The 20,716-nt window shown below is 34.6% G+C and overlaps 3 protein-coding genes across 3 annotated transcripts; 2 read left to right on the top strand and 1 right to left on the bottom strand.

Annotated features, from left to right (window-relative positions):
* The first annotated feature begins 1,244 nt into the window (after positions 1-1,244).
* LOC137833007 (GDSL esterase/lipase At5g22810-like) lies at positions 1,245-4,296 on the top strand. Its single transcript, XM_068641407.1, has 6 exons — positions 1,245-1,451; positions 1,913-2,286; positions 2,401-2,531; positions 2,638-2,871; positions 2,997-3,252; positions 3,852-4,296. Exons 2-6 carry the CDS (start codon positions 2,004-2,006, stop codon positions 4,043-4,045), a joined length of 1,098 nt encoding a protein of 365 aa, XP_068497508.1. The 5' UTR covers positions 1,245-1,451; positions 1,913-2,003; the 3' UTR covers positions 4,046-4,296.
* Positions 4,297-5,184: 888 nt separating this feature from the next.
* On the top strand, positions 5,185-13,342 carry LOC137827184 (uncharacterized). The gene is made up of 4 exons (XM_068633413.1): positions 5,185-5,351; positions 5,429-5,537; positions 7,172-7,233; positions 12,960-13,342. The coding sequence occupies exons 1-4, from the start codon at positions 5,232-5,234 to the stop codon at positions 13,071-13,073; spliced, it is 405 nt and encodes a 134-aa protein (XP_068489514.1). The 5' UTR covers positions 5,185-5,231; the 3' UTR covers positions 13,074-13,342.
* Positions 13,343-13,966: 624 nt separating this feature from the next.
* Positions 13,967-18,260, bottom strand: LOC137824541 (uncharacterized). The gene is made up of 4 exons (XM_068630205.1): positions 17,890-18,260; positions 16,202-17,176; positions 15,038-15,085; positions 13,967-14,791 (listed from the first exon to the last, which is right to left on the bottom strand). The coding sequence occupies exons 1-4, from the start codon at positions 18,064-18,066 to the stop codon at positions 14,378-14,380; spliced, it is 1,614 nt and encodes a 537-aa protein (XP_068486306.1). The 5' UTR covers positions 18,067-18,260; the 3' UTR covers positions 13,967-14,377.
* Positions 18,261-20,716: the final 2,456 nt, after the last annotated feature.

Raw genomic sequence — 20,716 nt, 5'->3', positions numbered from 1 at the left:
TAAGTGATAATGTTAATATTTGATTATTCATTGAAATAAAAATAAATGGTTAAGTTTATGAATTTATACGAAACTTTAAAAAATCATTTTTAATATAAAATCAACTAATAATAACATGTAATGTAATGTAATGAAAGATAGAAAAAAACTTCTTGAAGAATACTACTAGTAATCCTCCAAAATTATATAGTATAAATACAAGGATTATCACTTAAAAGCTTGAAAAAAAATTCCTGCAAAACATTGTACACAATTAATATTAAATTTAGGGTTAATGAGAATTTTCTCCTTTAAGATATATAAGATTCGATTTTATTTCTTCATCTTTAATTTAGTTTTATCACATAAAGAGATGAAACAAGGGATCTATTAACAATATAAGTTACATTTATTGATAGAAAACTATTTCTTGAATTATGTGGTGAGCTAAATATTTTTTGTTCTTAACAAATTTTCAAAAATTGTTTAAATTCTATAAAATTTTAGTTTTGATTTTACTTTCATAAAATTTAAATTTAAATTATAATCATTAATTAAAATAAATTTTGAAATTTTTAATATTATATAGTTTTTTTGAGATTCTATGTCGATTAAAAATAAAGATATCTAGTTATATATAAGTTGATTTTATAAAATTAATTTAAATAAATTATTTTTTAACATAGTATCAAGTTTATTTTAACAATAATTTATTTAACTTATCACGTAACAAACCTTTTATGTACTTCTTAATACTATTTTATTAGTTGCTTTGTATCTGACTTTGAAAAACTTCAAAGATAACTAAATAAGACATTCAACATCTAATTCAAACTCTCTTTTTTCATTATTATAATGCAACACAAATCAAAATATTTCACAACCTTTCAGTCATTTTAATAAAGACGGTGTATTTTAAAATATGAAAAATCCTACACAATTTTTCCTATTTATAATTAATATTGCATGACAGTAATAAAAAAATAGATAATTGTTAGTGTAGATTTCATCTTACAAGTAGTCAACTATTGTTTTCCAATCAGATTTAAAATGTCACCTTGGCAATTCACATTGATTATTTAGTGAATCTTTCATTTCACATATTACAATCAAAATTAAAAAATAATCTGAATGTATATTTTTCACACAAAAAAAATAAATATTGCAACAGAATCCTGTGTTGAACTGAGGAAAAGACACCTAAAGGTTGTGATCAAAGTGGTGCTGCCACTTGAATAAATAAGGCACGCAATACAAAACTAAGTGGTCACCAACCGCATTAATATGTATGAACTAATACAAGTTACTGCTACCTCCCTTTCTTTATGCTCTCAAATTTCTTTCTCCTTTTCCTTCTGTTCTTGGTTGAGTTCATGTTGTGTACATTTGGTATGGTTAAAAAATAGGAACTTAGGATCTTTGGACAGTTGAAGACATCATGTGTCAATAGTTCAATTCTTGTACTTACTGGGGTAAGTGTACTAACAAATATTCTGTGTCAATAGTTCAATTCATGTGTCAATAGTTCAATTCTGTCATGTTTTTAGTTTGAGTGTATGTGCTGAAGAATACTCTCAGCTCCAAGCCTAACTGTGCCTTCACTCCTTATGGCTCTCATTGGTTCTATTAGATTAAGCACATGTTTATGGTTTCATTTGAGATTGAGAGTGAGTTAACTTTTCCTTAAATTGAGCCATGTTAAGAGGAGAAACAGCTAAGAAAGGTGAGGCTATCATGTTTCCACCTAAGTAATTCCATCTCAACAGTAAATTTGGTGCCTTATCCAAGCATGCAACCTCTTTTTTCTAAATTCCTGAAACTAATAATGCAAATAGTGTTTTTGAAGTTACAGGAATTTTGACAGTATATTGACTTATGTTATACAATACCCTTTACTTAAGTTGGAGCATTAATGAAGTTCTTGGAAATGCAGCCTTATTCAAAGCAAGCGGCTAGAGTCAGATTATCAGTTCCCAAAACTGTAATCCATCTTCAGAGCTGCTTTTTCTGTTGTGTGTTTTTGCATGAACAACAAGAAGCTCTTTGCTGAAGGCGTATTGAAAAGTATGGGGTATTATTCAAGGTCCTTCTTGGCTTTTTTTCTTCTTTCTTTGTTGCTCAATGTGATCAATGGGCAGCCTCTGGTGCCTGCATTGTTCATTTTTGGGGACTCGGTTGTTGATGTGGGGAATAATAATCACCAAATTACTGTTATTAAAGCAAACTTCCCTCCTTATGGAAGAGACTATGAGAATCACGATCCAACAGGAAGGTTCTGCAATGGAAAGCTTGCCACAGACTTCACAGGTACCATTACTTTTTCCTCAATTCCCCATTTAACTAAATATCTTTTTCCTAAGCTCTATCACTCATTTTTTGAACTTGGATTTGATCTTTGTTCCATTAATTCATTCACTGCAGCTGAAGTCCTTGGATTTACCTCTTCTCCCCCAGCTTACCTCAACTTAAACACCAAAGGAAATAACCTCTTAAATGGTGCCAACTTTGCCTCAGCTTCTTCTGGTTACTATGAACCCACAGCCAAACTATATGTAAACACTTTTAGAAGTTTTAGACTATATCTCATTGTTTTTTTTCTTCTTCTTTGTTTAACATCATATAATTGGTAAATGCTGTTGTGTGTTTTCATGGTTGTAGAATACAATTCCATTGAGCCAGCAGCTGGAATACTACAAGGAGTGCCAGAACAAATTGGTGGAAGCAGCAGGGAAATCAAATGCTTCATCAATCATATCTGATGCTATATATCTTGTCAGTGCTGGGACCAGTGATTTTGTTCAGAACTACTACATAAATCCTTTGCTTAACAAGTTTTATACAATTGATCAATTCTCAGACACGATCTTGCAGAGCTATTCAGACTTCATCCAGGCATGCATTTCTCAACCTTCACATCTTGTCCTATAATGCCATGGATTGAAACTTTCCAAAAAGAAAAGGTGAAGTTATTTTATTTTGCTGATTATGATTTGCATTTTTAATCATGCCTTTAACAGAGATTACATTCACTGGGAGCAAGGAGGATTGGTGTGACATCATTGCCTCCAATAGGTTGCTTACCTGGAGCCATCACTCTCTTTGGTTTTCAGAGCAACGAATGTGTGGCCAGTTTAAACAGTGATGCAATTAACTTCAATGAAAAGCTAAACACCACATCTCGTAACTTGAAAAATATGCTTCCAGGCCTCAATTTGGTCATCTTTGATATCTACCAACCTCTCTATAACTTGGTCACCAAGCCTTCTGAAAATGGTACAACATCTAATTAGATAACTTCTGATTCAAATTACAATAAAGTTCTTAAGAAAAACTGCATTCATGTTTTGTCCATAATGACTAGTGAGCTAAACTAATGTCTAATGGATTATAAACCAGGAATGTTAACTGTCAACAAGCCTTCTGAAAATGGTAAAAATCTAAATGGATAAAATTTAGATGTAGTTCCTTAGATGCTTTAAGTAAAGTTTGTATTAAGAAGTGTACTTCAAAACCTAATAAGGCCGATAAACTCTCCTCTTAGTTCTAGATGACTAGATATCACCACATTAAGAAATGGACTTGTCTAATTCAATCTTACAAAATCGGCTTATAAGATGAAGTTTGCACTCACTTATATATTATGAAATATCTTCATCTCTAGTTGATGTGGGATTTTCAACCGTTTGCATGAAGCATCAAATGATCATCAACATTGAATCGAAACTCTAATTCTGATTGGAAACAATACACAAAGTACTTCAGAATCTGCATCTAAGTTTTATCTGATCTAAGTATAGTGAACTAGTGATCCAAGCATTATGAACCAGGATTGTTTAACTGTTTCCTATGTGTCATGCATTGTGTCATCACAGGATTTTTTGAAGCAAGGAAGGCTTGTTGTGGAACTGGATTGATAGAGACATCTATCTTGTGCAATAGGAATTCCATAGGAACATGTGCCAATGCATCTGAGTATGTATTCTGGGATAGCTTCCATCCCTCAGAAGCTGCTAACAAGCTTTTGGCGGATAGTTTGGTTGCTGCTGGCATCTCTCTCATATCCTAATCAAACACTTCATGGTTCATACTCTGGGTTTTCTACACTTCTTGTTGCTGGCGTTGTATGAAGATGCTTATGTAAAAGACTATAGGAGATTCTATATGTTAAATTGCATAGATCAATGTATGCTTTTACATTCCTTGTTAGTACTGTCTCTAAGCTTGGTGTGTGTGAACCATACTTTTTTGCTCAACTATGCATATTATGGTGCATGGTAGCAACATAATAAAATACTCCATTTAGAAATTTGTTTTGTAGTCACAAAGATAATCAGAAACTTTGAGGAGTGTAAACTCTGGTGAAATATGAAATTGGGGAATGATTTCGACCCAAATCGGAATTCAATATATACTGTTGATAATAATGAGAAAATTTACACTTATGGCATATGAAACATTAACCTATTCAAGCATAAAAAGCTGTGATTTTTAATAACGAAGATATAGTTTTAAAATAAAAAAAGTTGATTGCAAAATTGTAGATTTGACATTTTCAGTTAAAAACCTTGAATAATGTATTTGTTAAGATTTAAGTTTCTCTCACATTCATTACGAATGTATACAAGGAAGAAGATTCACCTTAAGTATTTTGGATTGAAATCTTGATTTTCTTATATGAAATGATGATGGCTTATTGGATTTTGGGTTGAACATGATATCTTAGACTTTTTTTTATATGAAATGTTGATGATAAATTGGTGTCAAATCTTTTTCAAAATATTTAAGGAAGGCAATTTCTTCCTACATCATATCATTTATGACATGCACTCGTAAAATTTAAAATTCAACATTGTCTTTGATTTTATTTTGCTTACGGATGCACAACTCGAGAAGTGATTTTTATACATTTTGGATTTCGAAATTCAGAAGGTCATTTTCATATTTCATTTAAGCTTTCGGATGGTCATATTCGAAAGTGAGTTATGAGTTCTGAATTTTCATATCCAAAATGATGTGTTGTAAAATGGTGTTGAGAATTAAGATTCATGACTCATTTATGTTTGTTTACGGATATTGACATTTAGAAGGTTATTTATATTCTCCAGTTAAACTTCTGGATGATAAAATCTGGAAGTGACATTAATTTGTATATTTGAAACTTTGTGATTTAAAATACGGATATAAATATACGGAAAGACAACAAAATTTAAATGAGAGAGCCTTTGTAACGGACGGAGAGAAGAGAGAGGGTAATGGACTATAGCTTGGCAGCGTTGAAGCTTTTGTGCTCACAGCTGAAGGAGGCGGGAGAAGTAGCCTCTCAAAACAGCTTCACGCTTGGTGGCCTCCTCTTCCAGCGCGCCTGGTTACAGGTTTCGACTTCCCTCTCCATTGGCATTCCCTAAACGCTGCCGTTTTCCTCGTCTTTCATTTTTGCCTAATTTCTCAGGGCGTTATTGTCTCCGCCTCCGACACCGGCTCTCTACTTCTCGACGACGGCACCGGCCTCATCGAACTCTCCCTCACCGGGGAGTTTCGCCACCGTGGCTGGCAGCTCGGTAAACTCCACCTCTCTGCATTCGATCAATTAATCTTAGAATTTGTACGAGTCCAACTCCTGTAAAAAACCAGCTTCTAACATTAAGATTACTCCACTTCGATATTTTAATCTGAGTCTTCTCGAGTATAATTTGTAAAGCAAAACATCCTGCCACAGTTAAATTGATCGATCTAGTGTGTGACAAAGTGGACTATATAAGGAGCAAGTAATTTTTTTTTTTTATCAGCAATGAATTAAATTAAGAGGGATACTTGAGGTATCCCAACCCGTTTACAAACCACAAACTGGTTATACCACTGAGCAACCATAAAGAGACTATACCTGCAGCGATAGATACAAAGATAAACCCTGCAAAAACAGAATCATAGCAGCAGGATTGAGCTTACAAACCCACTAAACCCATCCTCCATGCAATCATGAGGAGGGTGCTCTTAGCTTATGATCTAACCCTTAAAATGAAATCCTAAGGATGCCTCAGCAGTAGAAAAGGCAGCAAGTACCCCGAAGTAACTTGCCTTACAAAATACCATCCTATCTTTCACCTACGCAAGTCGCTTAGCCCATCAACAGAAGCATGAGGAAATCAAACACTAAACTCCAAAGTGTTTATATATATTCTCAACTGCAGCAGGCTCCAAAAAGTGATGTTTTCTCTTGCACTCAAACCCACCTCACCCGTTTCTACCCCAGCATGTTCTTCCAAGACCACCCCTTCCAGCTAAAATAACCAAAAACCATCATCCAAAGCCAGCACCTAACATACACCTACTGTTGTCCTTCCGTAACACCACCCTTCCATATCTTCATCTGTTGTAGCCTTTTCCCAACTTACCCATGCCAAGCAAAACCAAAAAACCGTAGTTGTATGTACACGATGAGCAGCCTCCAAGCTCCAGCAAGCCTGTCCTGCACCACTAAACCAGTTCCAGCATTCTCACAACTATACCAGTGATGTTTACGCCAGCTCACATGTGGGTGAGAATAAATTGAGTGAAGGATAGTGCACTTCTCAAAGCAGTGCATACTCTCGAAGCCTATTAAAGCACCAGAGCTATCTCAACTTCTCCCAAGATCCCTATCACTTTCAGACCTCCAACACCAAAGCATCCCTTTCCAAGCATTTCAGCTTGCTTGAATTGTCCTTGGATCATCATAGGCACCCCGACCCATCCTCTGCTCCCATCAGAAACCATGAATAACATTCCACTCAAAACCTTCTTCTCCAGCAATCAAAATCGGCTAATCTATTCCCCTGTATCTGCATCAAAGACTTTCCTGGAGAAGGAGCAAGTAACTAAATAATTATTTTCTTCAAGATTTTGGGTTGAAGGTGAAGTAATATTGGTGCCAAATCATCTCGGAAAAAAAAAGTAACATGTTGTATAGAGCCGTTGGTTGTGGTAAATGGTGGTAGAAGTAAGGGTTACCACTTAATATATAATCCTGCAAACTTCAGATTTGAGATTATTAGATACTAGTATATATATAGAGGATGACCCTTCCCTTCCTGTATAAATTGTTTTGTAGGATTGAATTAGATTTAAATTCTACTAACGGGTTTTCTCAAAATTTTCTACTTGATGTATTTCTTCAAATAGCTCACTCTATATTTTAATTTATTTACTTTGTCAGGGATGTATGTAATGGTGGTTGGAGGATATGTTGCACGTGCGGGAGAACTTCCCTTGATCAAGGTGATAATATTGTACACGTATGTTTATAATTTGATCTGATAGAGGCATTTCCAACCCACAAAGTTAAGTAATGGCGTTTGTTTTGGTGATGTTCAATAAATGTAGAAAATCTGATTTTCAATCTCTGTCTGAGGGAGAGCACTTCTATATGGCTGTCTATATTGCACTCAGATTTGGGGGATGTTGTGGAAAGAATATTTTTTAGATGTTTTTTGTGCTGCTCAACACCTCAGCTGTATTCCTACAATAGTGGATAACTGTTCTAAACGTACTTTTGTTAAGGATACTGGGCATTCCCGTAGAACTGGGTTTTTTTTTAATGAAGGCAGAACTAGGAATAGAAACTATTCGAAGAACTACAAAACTTTTAGGGATTCCAATTGTGAGAATAGAATCCGAAGAATTGTATTGATTTGGAGAGAAGATTTCAAGATGTGTTTGATTGAATTTCTGAATTTCGCAGCTCATTTACAGAGTTTGTTATCTATAACAATGTAAAAGCTAGAATTCATAACAGATTTAGACTAGGTAGCTGTCAGTTGACTGCCTCATTTTATTAACCACCTACATCAATTCGGGGCCTTGAAAAAAAACCCTTGTCCTTGGGATGTTTCTACTTCAAATCATAGAAGAGTTCCCAAGTAGCATCTTCTATTAACTAGTGCTTCCACTTGACTAACACCTTGGTGACAACTTTGTTTGTTCTATCCAGAATTCTTTCAGGTTCTTTGCCCCCCCCCCCCCCCCCCCCCCCCAGGAAGGAAGCTTGAAACTGGTGTCACCCCAACATGTCTTTTAAGCTGTGAAACATAAAAAGCATCATGGATTTTAGACCCCTATGGAAGTTTGAGCTTGTAGGCTACAGCTCCAATTTTATCTTCGAGCAGGAATGGCCCAAAATATTTAGGTGCTAGCTTTGCATTAGATCTGAATGTGACTGAAATTTGTTTGTATTGTTGTAGCTTGACATACACAAAATCACCAATGTCATAAGATCTATCACTTCTCTTGTTGGCTAGTTGTTTCATTCTTTCTTGGACCCTCTTCATATGGAATTTTACAAATCTTAATGCCTCCTCTTTTTTCTGCAAACTTCGATCAATTACCTCCACCTTTGATTCTCCATGCACATAAGGAAGGTAAATTGGATGAAGCTGGCCAAACATAACTTCATAAGGACTGCACTGTATGGAAGTATGATGGTTAGTATTGTACCACCATTCTGCTAGAGAAAGCAATTTAGACCACTCGTGAGGAGCATCACAACACATACATCTCAAAAATGTCTCCAAGCATCTATTCAGTATTTCAGATTGTGGATGGTAAGCTGAAGATAGTTGTAACTGAACCCCTTGAAAGGTCATCAAATCCCTCCAAAACTGGCTGGCAAATATAGGGTCCCTATCACTGGTTACAGATTCTGGAAACCCATGTAACTTGAACACATTGTCCAAGAAAGCTTGAGCAACTTCAGTAGCAGTGTAGGGGTGTGTTAGGGCCATAAAGTAGGCAGCCTTACTTAATCTGTCAACTCCCACGTATAATACCTGTTCGCCCATGGAATTTGGCAGTCCTTCAATAAAATCATTGTTATATGCTGCCATATCCTCTCAGGAACTGGTAAAGGTTGTAGCAAACCCAGATAGGTAGATTTGTCATACTCACATTTCTGGCAGACTTCACAATTCAGCACAAACATTCTAACATCCTTGGTCATGCCTCTCCAATATACAACTGATTTCAACCGTTTCAGTGTGGCTTCCTGACCAGAGTGGCCACTAGTAGGACCAACATGTATCCATTGTAACAAATCAGTCCTTAGGGCAGCATCTTTCCCAACTACCAGTCTTCCCTTCCTTCTGAGTTCATTATGATGCCAAGTATGATGCTTATGTGAAGAAGCATCGGTTTGTAAGTCTTGGATCAATTTTTTAATGTCAGGATCAGCCTGCCAAGAGTCCATGATTCTGTTCAACGTATTGCTTTCTGGTATGATAGTTGTCATTGCTTGACAGTCTACTGCTTCCAACCTTGATAAAGCATCTGCCGCACAATTTTCTCTCCCCTGTTTGAACTCAATTGTGAAGTCAAATTCCATCAATTTCACCAGCCATTTCTGCTGGAAGGTTGTAGTCAACCTTTGGCTCAAATTATACTGCAGGCTTTTGTGGTCTGTTCGAATAATAAAGTGAGTATTCAACAAATAATGCCTCCACTTCTGAACTGCAAAGACCACTGACAACAGTTACTTTTCATATGTGAAAAGGGATTGTTGCTGCCTATTAAGAACTCTGCTAATAAAAGCACTGCCAATGACAAACTCCTTTGAAAAGTCAGGTAATGCCAATACTGGTGACTGAATCAGACTATCTTCAAGAGACTGGAATGCAGCTTTCGCTTCCTCAGGCCAGTGAAAATGGTTTTTCTTTAACATATTGGTTAAGGGTCTTGCAATAGCACCATACCCTTGAACAAATCTGTAATACCCTGCGAGTTCCAAAAATCCCCTCTGCTGCTTCAAAGATGTTGGTAGTGGCCAATTCTTGACAGCCATGATTTTTGCAGGGTCAGTTGATACACCATTATTTTTTAAATGAAATGGCCTAAATACTCAGATCTTTCTAAACCAAAGTAGCATTTGGATTTCTTAGCTATAAAGAATTCCTTTTCATAGTCAACAATACCATCCAAATGAGAAGATAGTGTTGCAAAACCTTGCTGTATATTAAAATGTCAAAAAAAATACCAGCAAGAAACGTAGCAGATATTTGTTAAAAACCTCATTCATGAGACCTTGGAAAGTGGCTGGAGCATTGGTGAGGCATGACCAGATACTCAAAGTGGCCCCCATGTGTCTTAAATGAAGTCTTATGGATGTCATTGGCCTCCATTTTCACTTGATTATATCCTGACCGTAAATCAATTTTTGAAAACACCTCAGCACCATGCAGCTCATCTAAAATGTCATCTACTAAAGGAATAGGAAGCCTGCCCTTAATTGTTTGCTTATTAAGGTCTCTATAGTCAACACAGAGTTTCCAAGAGCCATCTTTCTTACCAACTAGGACAACAGGGCTTGCAAAAGGACTGTTACTTTTCTGTATTATCCCCGGACTTAAGATAATCCTGCACTAACTACAATTTTATGATCGTGTCCTTTTCTCTTAGGTGGTAGTCCTGTAGGTTCCTGAAAAATATCATCAAACTACAATAGTAATTACTCTATAGATTTATGAATAATTTGGCTGTCAGCTAGTATCCTTGTCACACAATTGTAGCATGGATAAATGCACACCAGAAGCAATTATCCTCTGCAACTATTTTTTCCTGGCTGTCTTAAGTCCCTCACCTGTTGCCCCTCTCAATACCAGCTTCTTACCTTGAACAAAAAATTGCATGGACAACTTATCAAAGTTCGATGTAATGTCCCCTAGAGTAACTAACCACTCAACTCCGAGCACCACATCACAACATCCCAATAAACGTTAAGTAAATCCAGTATTTTGAATTGTCCAGGGAAACTGCTTAACAGAAGAAGTAATAGCTACTCCAGCCCCATCAGCGACTACCACGCTTAAGGTAGGAATATTGGTTATATGACAGCCCAATTTCTTAGCTGCTTCCTCATCTAGAAAATTATGGGTACTTCCACTGTCAATGAGTATATGCAAAGGTTTATTCTTATAGTAACCAGTTACTCTTATCATTTTGAAGCTGGCTATACCTGTCAGTGCATTCACTGAAATTTCAGGGTCCGAAGTACTACCATCTTCTTGAGTAACATTAAACTGATCTACATTTTCGTCATCAGTATCACTCATCTCCATGACATGAATCTCAAGCTTTGTGTGTCAAAGCATGTGCAGGACTATATGGTTCATCACAAAAATAACAGAGTCCTCTAGATCTCCTCTCAGCCATAAAAGCAGGGGTTAGTTTTTTATTAAGCTGTCTTTGGTTTGTACTGAGGTGAAGTCCAGAGCTTTGTGTATAGATTAGGAGTGGGCAAAATAGCTGTTGTAGTAAAGTGTGTTTTCTGGATTTTAGGAAGGATTTTGGTATATATGTTTGAACTATAAGTTGATTCATACAATTTAGCCAACTGAAATGCCTTTCTTACATCTGTAGGCTGAAACATTCTGACTGTCATTTGAATATCCTTCTTTAAGCCTCCTAAAAAACAACTTAATAAGTGGGCATCAATTAGGTCTAGTCAAGAAGTGACTGCATCAAATTGATCATGATACTCCACCACAGTTCCCTGCTGCCTCAAGTTATAAGTTTAGACATTGGATTGTCGCACTTCACCAAAACAATCAATTAGTATTTGTGTAAACTCGGTCCAATTAGGAAGGTTACCTCCTGGAAGATTCTTCACAAAAGAGGTATGCCACTGGAGTGCCTTCCCTTCAAAGTGAATTACCGCCAATTTCACTCTAATATCCTCCCGAGTGCCATCAATTGCGAAATACATTTCGCATTGGTAAATCCATTGCTGAATCGCATCACCAGCAAAACACAGAAAATCAACTTGCTCCAACCGTGTTCACAAGAATAATTGGAATTTGAATGACGTACTCCTCTCTGGATAGTTTCAGACATTTGCTGCTCAACCAAAAAATCAATTGCTTCCCGAATTGAAGATGCAATCTCAATTAAATGTGCTTCAAGTTTCATGGTGATTGATTCTGTTCTCCAACCGCTCCTCTTGTTCATGCATCGCAGCTTGATTACGAGTTGCATCTGCCATAACTGCCGATGGAAGGTCCAAGTTGATACCACTAATGAAGGTAGAAATAGGAATAGAAACTATTGGAAGAACTACAAAATTTTAGGGATTCCAATTGTGAGAATAGAATCCAAAGAATTGTATTGATTTAAGAGAGAAGATTTCAAGATGTGTTTGATTGAATTTCTGAATATGGCAGCCCATTTACAGAGTTTGTTATTTATAGCAATGTAAAAACTAGGATTCATACAGAATTAGACTAGCTGGCTGCCATGTTTTATTAACTGCCTTCACAATTTGTTGACGTTCGTCTTTTCAATAAGTTGTTTCATAGTGAGCATGTAGTACTATGTATATATTTATAATGAACAGGTTTAGATGTATCCTAACCGTGAATAACTTATAGCCTTTTCTGTATTCTATTCTAGACGTACTCCTGAGAAGGGCACGATGATTATCTGAACTAACATGAAATAAGCCGAATTTGTTCTTCCCAAGGTTTAATGCTAGGCAGCTCTCCTTAGGCACTCGTTTATCACCGTTTGTTATTGGGTGTGAAATACTGGTCTCACAAATAAAGAAAGGGACACAACTCTAAAGTTAGTGCGTTGTGTTGTTCTCTAATTAAATTAGAATTTTACATCACTGAGTCAAGCAAAAAAGTTGTGTATTAGAGGCTAACGTGAATTACTGATGTGAAAACTTCAATTTTGACTGGAATCGAAACACATATGATGCTGCCTCTAATTCATAAAGAACGATCTCGGTTAACTCACGCTGGATTTCACCCTAATAACACTTAAAATTACTGTTTTGAGTGTCTTCTCAATTTGTCTTATGTGGTTTATCTTCACACTCTATGTCTGCATGATAACGGCACCTGAATTTCCCATGTTAAAGGAAATAATAGAAGACATCATAGTATTGCTCTATATAGTGGAAACAATAAAGGGATTGTGGGGCAAAACAGTCTAATTTAAACTGATAATTGTAACAGATTCACAAGATTGTTGATCTTTCGTCATCTCCTGACCGAGAGGCTATGTGGTATCTTGAAGTGATTGAGGCATACAAAATGTTCTATCAGCCTCTTGTTGAAGAATTTACATGATGTGAGTATCTGATTAAACAGAGATTGGCATTATTGAGGTTGGCATCTGATATCGGGAAGTTCCCTTCTTTTGGCAAGTTAGCACACAGAACTTTCTAAGATTGAGTTTGTATTCAGATGTATATATCTTTATTCCGAGAAATCCACCAACAAAGTGCATTGCAAAATGACTGCTGCATTGTTCCAATTAGGCATTTTTAGCATTTTAATCTTGATTTTATATTTACGGATTTTATTTTAATTTAGGATAATTAGTATGCATTACCTTTTACAGTTGGTTATCCTTATCTTACGTTTAGGGATTTAATTTTTACTTTGTTGGTCATACATAGACCCCCCGAAATATCTAAATTGAGTAAAAATGGTATTCCACAACTAGATGAATACCCTAGGGTTTTCTTTCTTCCGTCACATTGTCTATGACATATACATATTTGTAATATAACTCTTGATTCAGAAATCTATGATTCAGTTGTGATTAAAACACATGCAATGGAAAATTATAGGAAAAAAGTCTGATATGGACAATTCAGGAACCATTCATTTACTTTTGCACAATCCATACCCCTAAAGCACGGTGTTTTCGGAAGATGAAAATATAATCCTGGGAAATTGTTCAGACAAACTCCAAGAATAAGAATGTTAATGGATTGAAAGGTTTATTAAACTGTATTTAATGGATTAACAAAGCTCATTGACTACCATTTTATTTATAGCGTTGTGGCACCCTGGCGCTACCAAGGGTCATCGATGTGGGAATCCCTAATCTTAAGTTTTTTGCGACTTAGACTTGGTAATTCAAATCCAGGAAAATATTCAATCTCTTTTTTTATATACAATGAACAGAAACCAAAGTTAAATGTCCCACAAACTAAGCATGCAACAAAGGCTGATGCAGAGAAATCAAGGATCAACTAATTTAAAATGTACAATTGGACAATCCTCCTCCCCCCTCACAAACAAGTATTGCGTTTCCGAAAGACACAACTCTAATATAGGAAGAAGTTCCAAGCACAAAAAAATCATAGTTTGTATAACTTAGCACACTTGATCCATTGAATTGAAGCTACACCTACACCTGTAATGCTAGTAAAGGTGAAAGAAGTTATGTTACAACAATACAGCAGAAACCCAGCAGTCTTGGCCCAGAAAGAGCTTCCTAAGTCAGAAGCTCCTCGTCTGACCTGCATTGCATATAATGCCCCATGCAACAATTCCATGGATATCAAGCTCAAAGGCCAGAAAAACGTATCCATGAAAACAAAACAGGTTTGCATATAACCCCAAGACAAGCCAGTTTATATCTATTTCGATGATTTTAGAGGTTGGGAGTCTTTGAGAGGCTCAGAAGTTCCTTTAATGGCTATGTTCCTCAAACCAATTTCCACTGACTCCTTTTCAGCAGCTTCCCTCTTCCTTCTTTCAGACAATTCCTCATTCATGGCATCAGGTTGGGCGGTAGGTATTGAGGGCTGAAGAGTACGAGGACCTGCATTCATCCATGGATGACTAAGGCACTGAGCAGCAGTTGGTCTCATTTCTGGGACGAAATCAAGCATTGGAACAAGGAAATCAACCATGTCCTTTGTGTCTTGCTCACTGAAATTATACTTGTCCATCAGCACCTTATTCATTGGCCAGAATCTCAAATTGTTGATGTGCCTCAAGTCACCATGTCTATTGAAAAATTCTCGAGAATAGCGGCCACCTAGTGCAATCTGAAGGGCATATTTATATAAATTTTGCAATATCAACATTGACCAATTTTGAAAATGAAATACAGTAAATTACCCTATTTTTCAGTTTTTTTAAGTAGAAAAACTCATTGCAAGTAAAATTCACAGCATGACGATCTGGAAAATAGTCTGAAACGAAGTTTAAATTTGAATATTGATTCTTTAATATACAGAATTAAAAAGATACCAATAAACTTCAAAATTTCCTGGAGGAGATAACATCCATACCTTCGGAGGCATCTTCCCGACAAGCTCCATCATCAATGCCAGATGGTCCTGTAAAACAAACGACCAAATAACACCAAAACAATACATTAATTGAAGTTTAAATTTAGGTAGACAGCATTGTTTTCAAATATGGTTTTCCACTAAAATAGATGTCAAAATTTCCAGTAAGTATAAAGCAAGGAAAAATATATAAGTTAACACAGAACAACATGGGAATTGAGTCCCATTGATTTCACTGTATATTTTCTTTCCCACAATTTGTTTAACGATTTCATAAATTAGAACCAAACAAAGAAGAATAATGAAGCCCCCATTCTAACCAGCAGTGTAACAGCAAAACATATTAAAAATTGAGAGTAGGCCAATTAATGATTTCAAAAAGCTACGCTACGGACACAAGAAACTTTCTAAAAGAAACGTCAAGATCCTCCATTTCATCCTTCAGAAGATAAAAACGAGTACAGAGAGTTAAATATCATTAGCAGGAAAGAATCGCTCTTTGACTATTATAAGTATTCTGCACAAAAGTTAGCAACGTTCCCAATGAATGTTTTTCTTAATTTTCAAATACAAATTGAATTCCAAAGAATGCTGATATAAATGAAAAAGAATTAAGGCACAAGCATGATAATATTATTGATCCAGGGAGAAGAAGAGAACTAATCTGTTTAGGAGGGAAGCTGCTCTTCAACTGCCATGGGCATGTCCTTTGTATTATTGTTCCCAACCCTCAGGGCCCATAATATATTTCCCATTGTCAAATTAGAAATTACAAACTCTATGGTTTAAGCAAGGCTTTCAGCAACATAATTTTTAAATTTCTATGAGAAAGAGTATATTTTACCCGGCCTTCTCATTGCATATAATTGTTTCCAAAAGATAGCATTTGCCTTTTTTCCTTTTAAAAAAACAGATATTTGTTCAAAGTATGAAGAACTATGCTCCTCTGCATTCACCCGCATGCAACAAATGCACAAAAAGATACAGAATTGAATTGTATTAGCATAGCAACCAAACCAAAAAGTTTAAGCACAAGAAAACTTCCACACTGTTAAGAAAACACTCAATAGAAAAAAGTTCATGATAGTTGTAAGCATGATGGTGATACTTGACAGCACAATAAAGCCAACCAGCTGGTTTTTAGCAGAAAACAGGTGCAATTACCTCATCTCTATCATAGTTGTCACCACTGTGAGGATCAAAAAGAACATCACCAGTGGCAAGCTCAAAGCAAATGCAAGCAAAGGACCACAAATCTGCTGGGGTTGAGTATTTGGATCCAAGAAGAACCTCAGGACACCTATATTGCCTTGTCTGAATATCATTTGTGAATTGCTTATAAGTCCAACAAGCACTACCAAAATCAACCAGCTTGCACCTAAGATCAACAGCTGCCAGCAACTTCTTTTTCATGGAACGGCTGCTACTCATATGACTATGACTTCCTTGTGAAACATCCTTTTCAAAAGTCTTTGTTGATTCATCTTTACTCAAAGAACTATCAGGTTTATCTTCAACAGATTCTACACTTGATTTTACATCATTCCCACAATCTTCTTGCTCGGGTCCTTTATAATCTTCAGCTTCCTCTGAAGTTTCCTTCCCAACAAAGCCTTGAGCTACCTTAGCCTTCCTCTTTATTTTCCTTTTCTGGTTCTTCAGTGGATCTCCATTCAAAATTTTATTTTCTTGGTGAGTCCCATTATTAGACGCAGCATTATCCTTCGTATTAGGAAGGATGAGTGAAGCACCCGATTTCCTAGGATCTTTGGATGCATTTATCAGTGACAGAAGCAACACATTTTCTGGCTTCAAATCAGTGTGTATAACAGAAAGCTCACGATGCAAGTAATCTAAGCCCACCAAAATATGAAAACAGATTTCTTTAACCATGTGGAGAGGAACCCCACGATAGTCAGTATATTTAATAAGGGTGAGAAGATTGTCACCCAGGAATTCGAAAACCATACAGACATGCTGTCCATTAGGCCCCGAATGCTTAAAATGATCCAAAAGCTTCACAACACATTTCTTATCATCCAGGTCCCCCTCGGCTATTTGTTTGAGAATCTTTATTTCATCCATTGCAGCTTCAGTGTAATGTTGCGCACTCTTCTGTATTTTAAGGGCTACAAAACGCTACAAACAAAAATGTTTCCTATCAGCAAGAGAGTTCAAACTCCAAAGTTCAAAACTTACAAACAGCAACAAGTGAAACATGGTGGATGTTTGTTTTGTTAATTTGTGTCACTTCATTTTCAGTTTACAGGTTTCCACTGATAAAAACCACAGTAAATACTGCATGCACAGACAGTATAAAGGCATCCAATAACAACTAATATTTAGTAACTTTGTTGAGTTATTCCGAAACTTAGTACAAAGCTATACTCAACGCGACATCTGATTAATTAAGAGCGTAAGTTTTATACTGACTAATCCATTAAGTAAGAGAGTCTCAGGCTTCAGTACCATATTTTAGGACTCTAACATTTTCCTCTAAAAACCCGGAGTCAATGGTATCCTTTCACTACTCCAACCCAATGATGGTCCATTTCCCTTTCACCGCTTCACTCACCTATACTCACTCAATGTGGGACTCCTAAAAATAGCGTCACATAATTTTCATTTAGCTCCCTAAGTTCAAGGTTTTAAAATTGTAACATTCTCATAATCATTACTCGAAAAACATCACCCGAAATGAAAACAGGGAAGCAACTAAACGCAACGGAGTTCCCGAAAAACGAGGAACTAACAATTCAACGTAGTGAGTGACCAAAGTCCAAAAACATCAACAATGCATAAAGTTGGCAATGATAAGATGAAAACCAAAGAGCGTTGAAAAGTGGAGGCACCGAATTGAGAGTGTCCCAGGCAAGCCAGACGGTGGAAAAATGGCCCCAACCGAGCTTGTTCTGCACGACGTAGCGGCCATTGTTGAAAGCATCGCCGATTCGAACGGCATGGTAGCCTCCACGCCGATAATCCTCCATGCATTCCTCCTCTGAACTGTAATTCTCGTTCCTCTCCATTAAATGCTTCGGTTAGAAATCCCAATTTCTTTGAGTCGGAGATGGGGAATCGGAGTTAGGGTTTTTGAACTTTACCGGGAAAATAAAACCAACGGAATTTGAGAATGAGTGTGAGAGGAACTCTTATTATCGTGGCTACCATAAAGGAATTAAAATTATGAAAATGGAAAAATAATAAAAGAGTCTACACTTCTGGAATTTTAAATTAATATCCATCTCCAAACTTCATGTTTTTTTATTACTCCTTCTGTTTTCTCTGTACCAGTTACATTTTTTAAAAATTTCTGACAGTTATTTTTAAAATTTAAAACAAGATAACTACACCAACTAAAACCAAATTACGTACAAATTAAATATAAAATATAAAAAAGTTATAATTGAGTTTTCAAAAATTAGTTTATATATATATATATATATATATATATATATATATATATCATTATTCTATCACACACCAGTGGTACAAAAGACATTTTATATCCTTATATTTTTTAAGAAAAAATATAATGATAGTTACATAAAAAAAAAATTAATATTTTATAGTGCTTAATTGCTTTTTAACATATAAGTAACTTATATTTATTTTTAATAATTTTAAAATATAAACATAAATAATTCATATTATATATTAACTATATGTTTATTGCATTAAAATATATATAGTTTTATTTTATTTATAATTTATTATTTTTATGATTAATTAATTAGAATATATAAAATAATACAATTTAAATATATATGTATCTATATACAAATATAATTGTACAAAAAATAGTATTGAATTATGTAACCGCTATTTGAAAAAATATTTAGGTATTTTAAAATAAAGAAATTTTATTCAATTATTTATTTTATTAAATAAATAAATAGATTCTTTTTTATTTATTAAAGATCAATTTTTCTCACCAGATGAGACCAGAGAAAGTTATAAAAATGGTATAGATTACACGTTATAAATTCTATTGAATTTTAATTTAATATTAGTATAACTATTAAATAATTCATATTTTAATGGATTTTAAAAATTATATTATATCAATTTGAATAAATCAAAATAAGTACAAAATATGTTTATATTAAAAGAAAATTGTGTAGGGATAATTTATTTAACAAACTTTTATTGTAAGGAACTAAAAAATAGTTTTAAAAGATAAATGATATATGAATTTATTTTTTTTAAATAATCATTATTTTTCTCCTTCTCTATATTTCTAACTTCATTCTTCATCCGTTTGACAAAGTCTTTAGACTCATGCGATAAGTAGAGTAAAGTTGTCTGATCATAATTTTTTTACAATAAGTTTATTTTCTTTTGAATCAGTTTTGAGTTTTATATCCGCATGGGTAAATGTGTTTTGCATGCAGTGTTTATAGCTCCAAGATTAGTCTATGTTAGTTCAAGGTCCTAGGAATATGTCGAAATCATTGATCATGACTTTGTGGTTTAGGTTAGGTTATTCATGATTTCTTTAGGAGTTGGAGCTTTTGTGAGTGTTCATCCTTCTAATCAGGTAATAGAAGCTAGTTTTATCTTTTAATAAAACTATAAGTTAGAAGATTTAGATGTGAAGGTGACATATTCAGATGTTTCGAAATTCTCTTGCATGATTTATTTTGTTAAGTGAAATATATGTTATTCTATGAACAAAAATGAAGTTAATAATTAATTTGTGAAATTCATCCTAAACATTATGTGATTAATGTTGATGAGTGAGATGAACTATTAATCATGTGGAAATGTGACGAGAGACAATATTTCCAAGAAAGGAAATACCATGTTGAGATTGTTAGGATGTGCATTAATTAAGAATTGGTCTAGAATGAGGTATCTTGACTCTACTAGTATATTAGAATCATATACATGAAGATGTCATGTGTGGTGAGAGTTGAAGAAGATTCATATGATTGAGTCCACGGTTTAAAAAATAAGTGGTCATAGCATATCATATGAATTAACCCTGTTATACGGGTTGAATTGATTCATATGTATATGTGATAGTGTAAAAAGATATCACAGTGAGAATAGTATGACAATTGCAAATCTTTGAATCTGAATTAATGCATGAGTCTTGCAAAAGTATAGTCATGTGTTTGTTGTTGTATGTTAATGAATTGTTGACATTGTGATATGAAAACTAAAAATAGACAATTGATTGTTTAGTATTTTAGAATTAATGAAATGTGATCATTCATATGTTGTGATAAGATTATGTGATATGAGAATTGAACATAAACATTTGATTGTTAAGTAATCTATTTTGATGTAAATTAAGATATATGGATTTTTTTTTTTTAGAATAATCAGTTTGAAAATTTCAAAAATATAGTTTAGCCTATGGTTTGTGTTTATTTTGTTAAAATATGTGACGATAGTAAGTGTGTAAATTATATATATATATCCTAAATTTTATGATATAACCGAAAATGTTATATTTATAGTGAATTTTTAAGAAAAAACATGTAGAAATAATCTTGATTTTTTCAAAACTTAACGTTAAATATAAAAATTATATAAATATAAAATTATTTAATGTTTTATTTAAATTTATATTTAAATAAATCAAAAACCAACATAGTGTCTACTTTTCATAACATACTAAAAATTATTTTATTACTTTTGTATCATTATTTAATTTTAATAAATTTTTAT

The sequence above is a fragment of the Phaseolus vulgaris genome, chromosome 11 (assembly GCF_000499845.2).
Source record: "Phaseolus vulgaris cultivar G19833 chromosome 11, P. vulgaris v2.0, whole genome shotgun sequence".
Lineage (NCBI taxonomy): Eukaryota > Viridiplantae > Streptophyta > Magnoliopsida > Fabales > Fabaceae > Phaseolus > Phaseolus vulgaris.
Note: the sequence above shows the minus strand (reverse complement) of the source record. Positions and strands in the feature narration are given on the sequence as shown.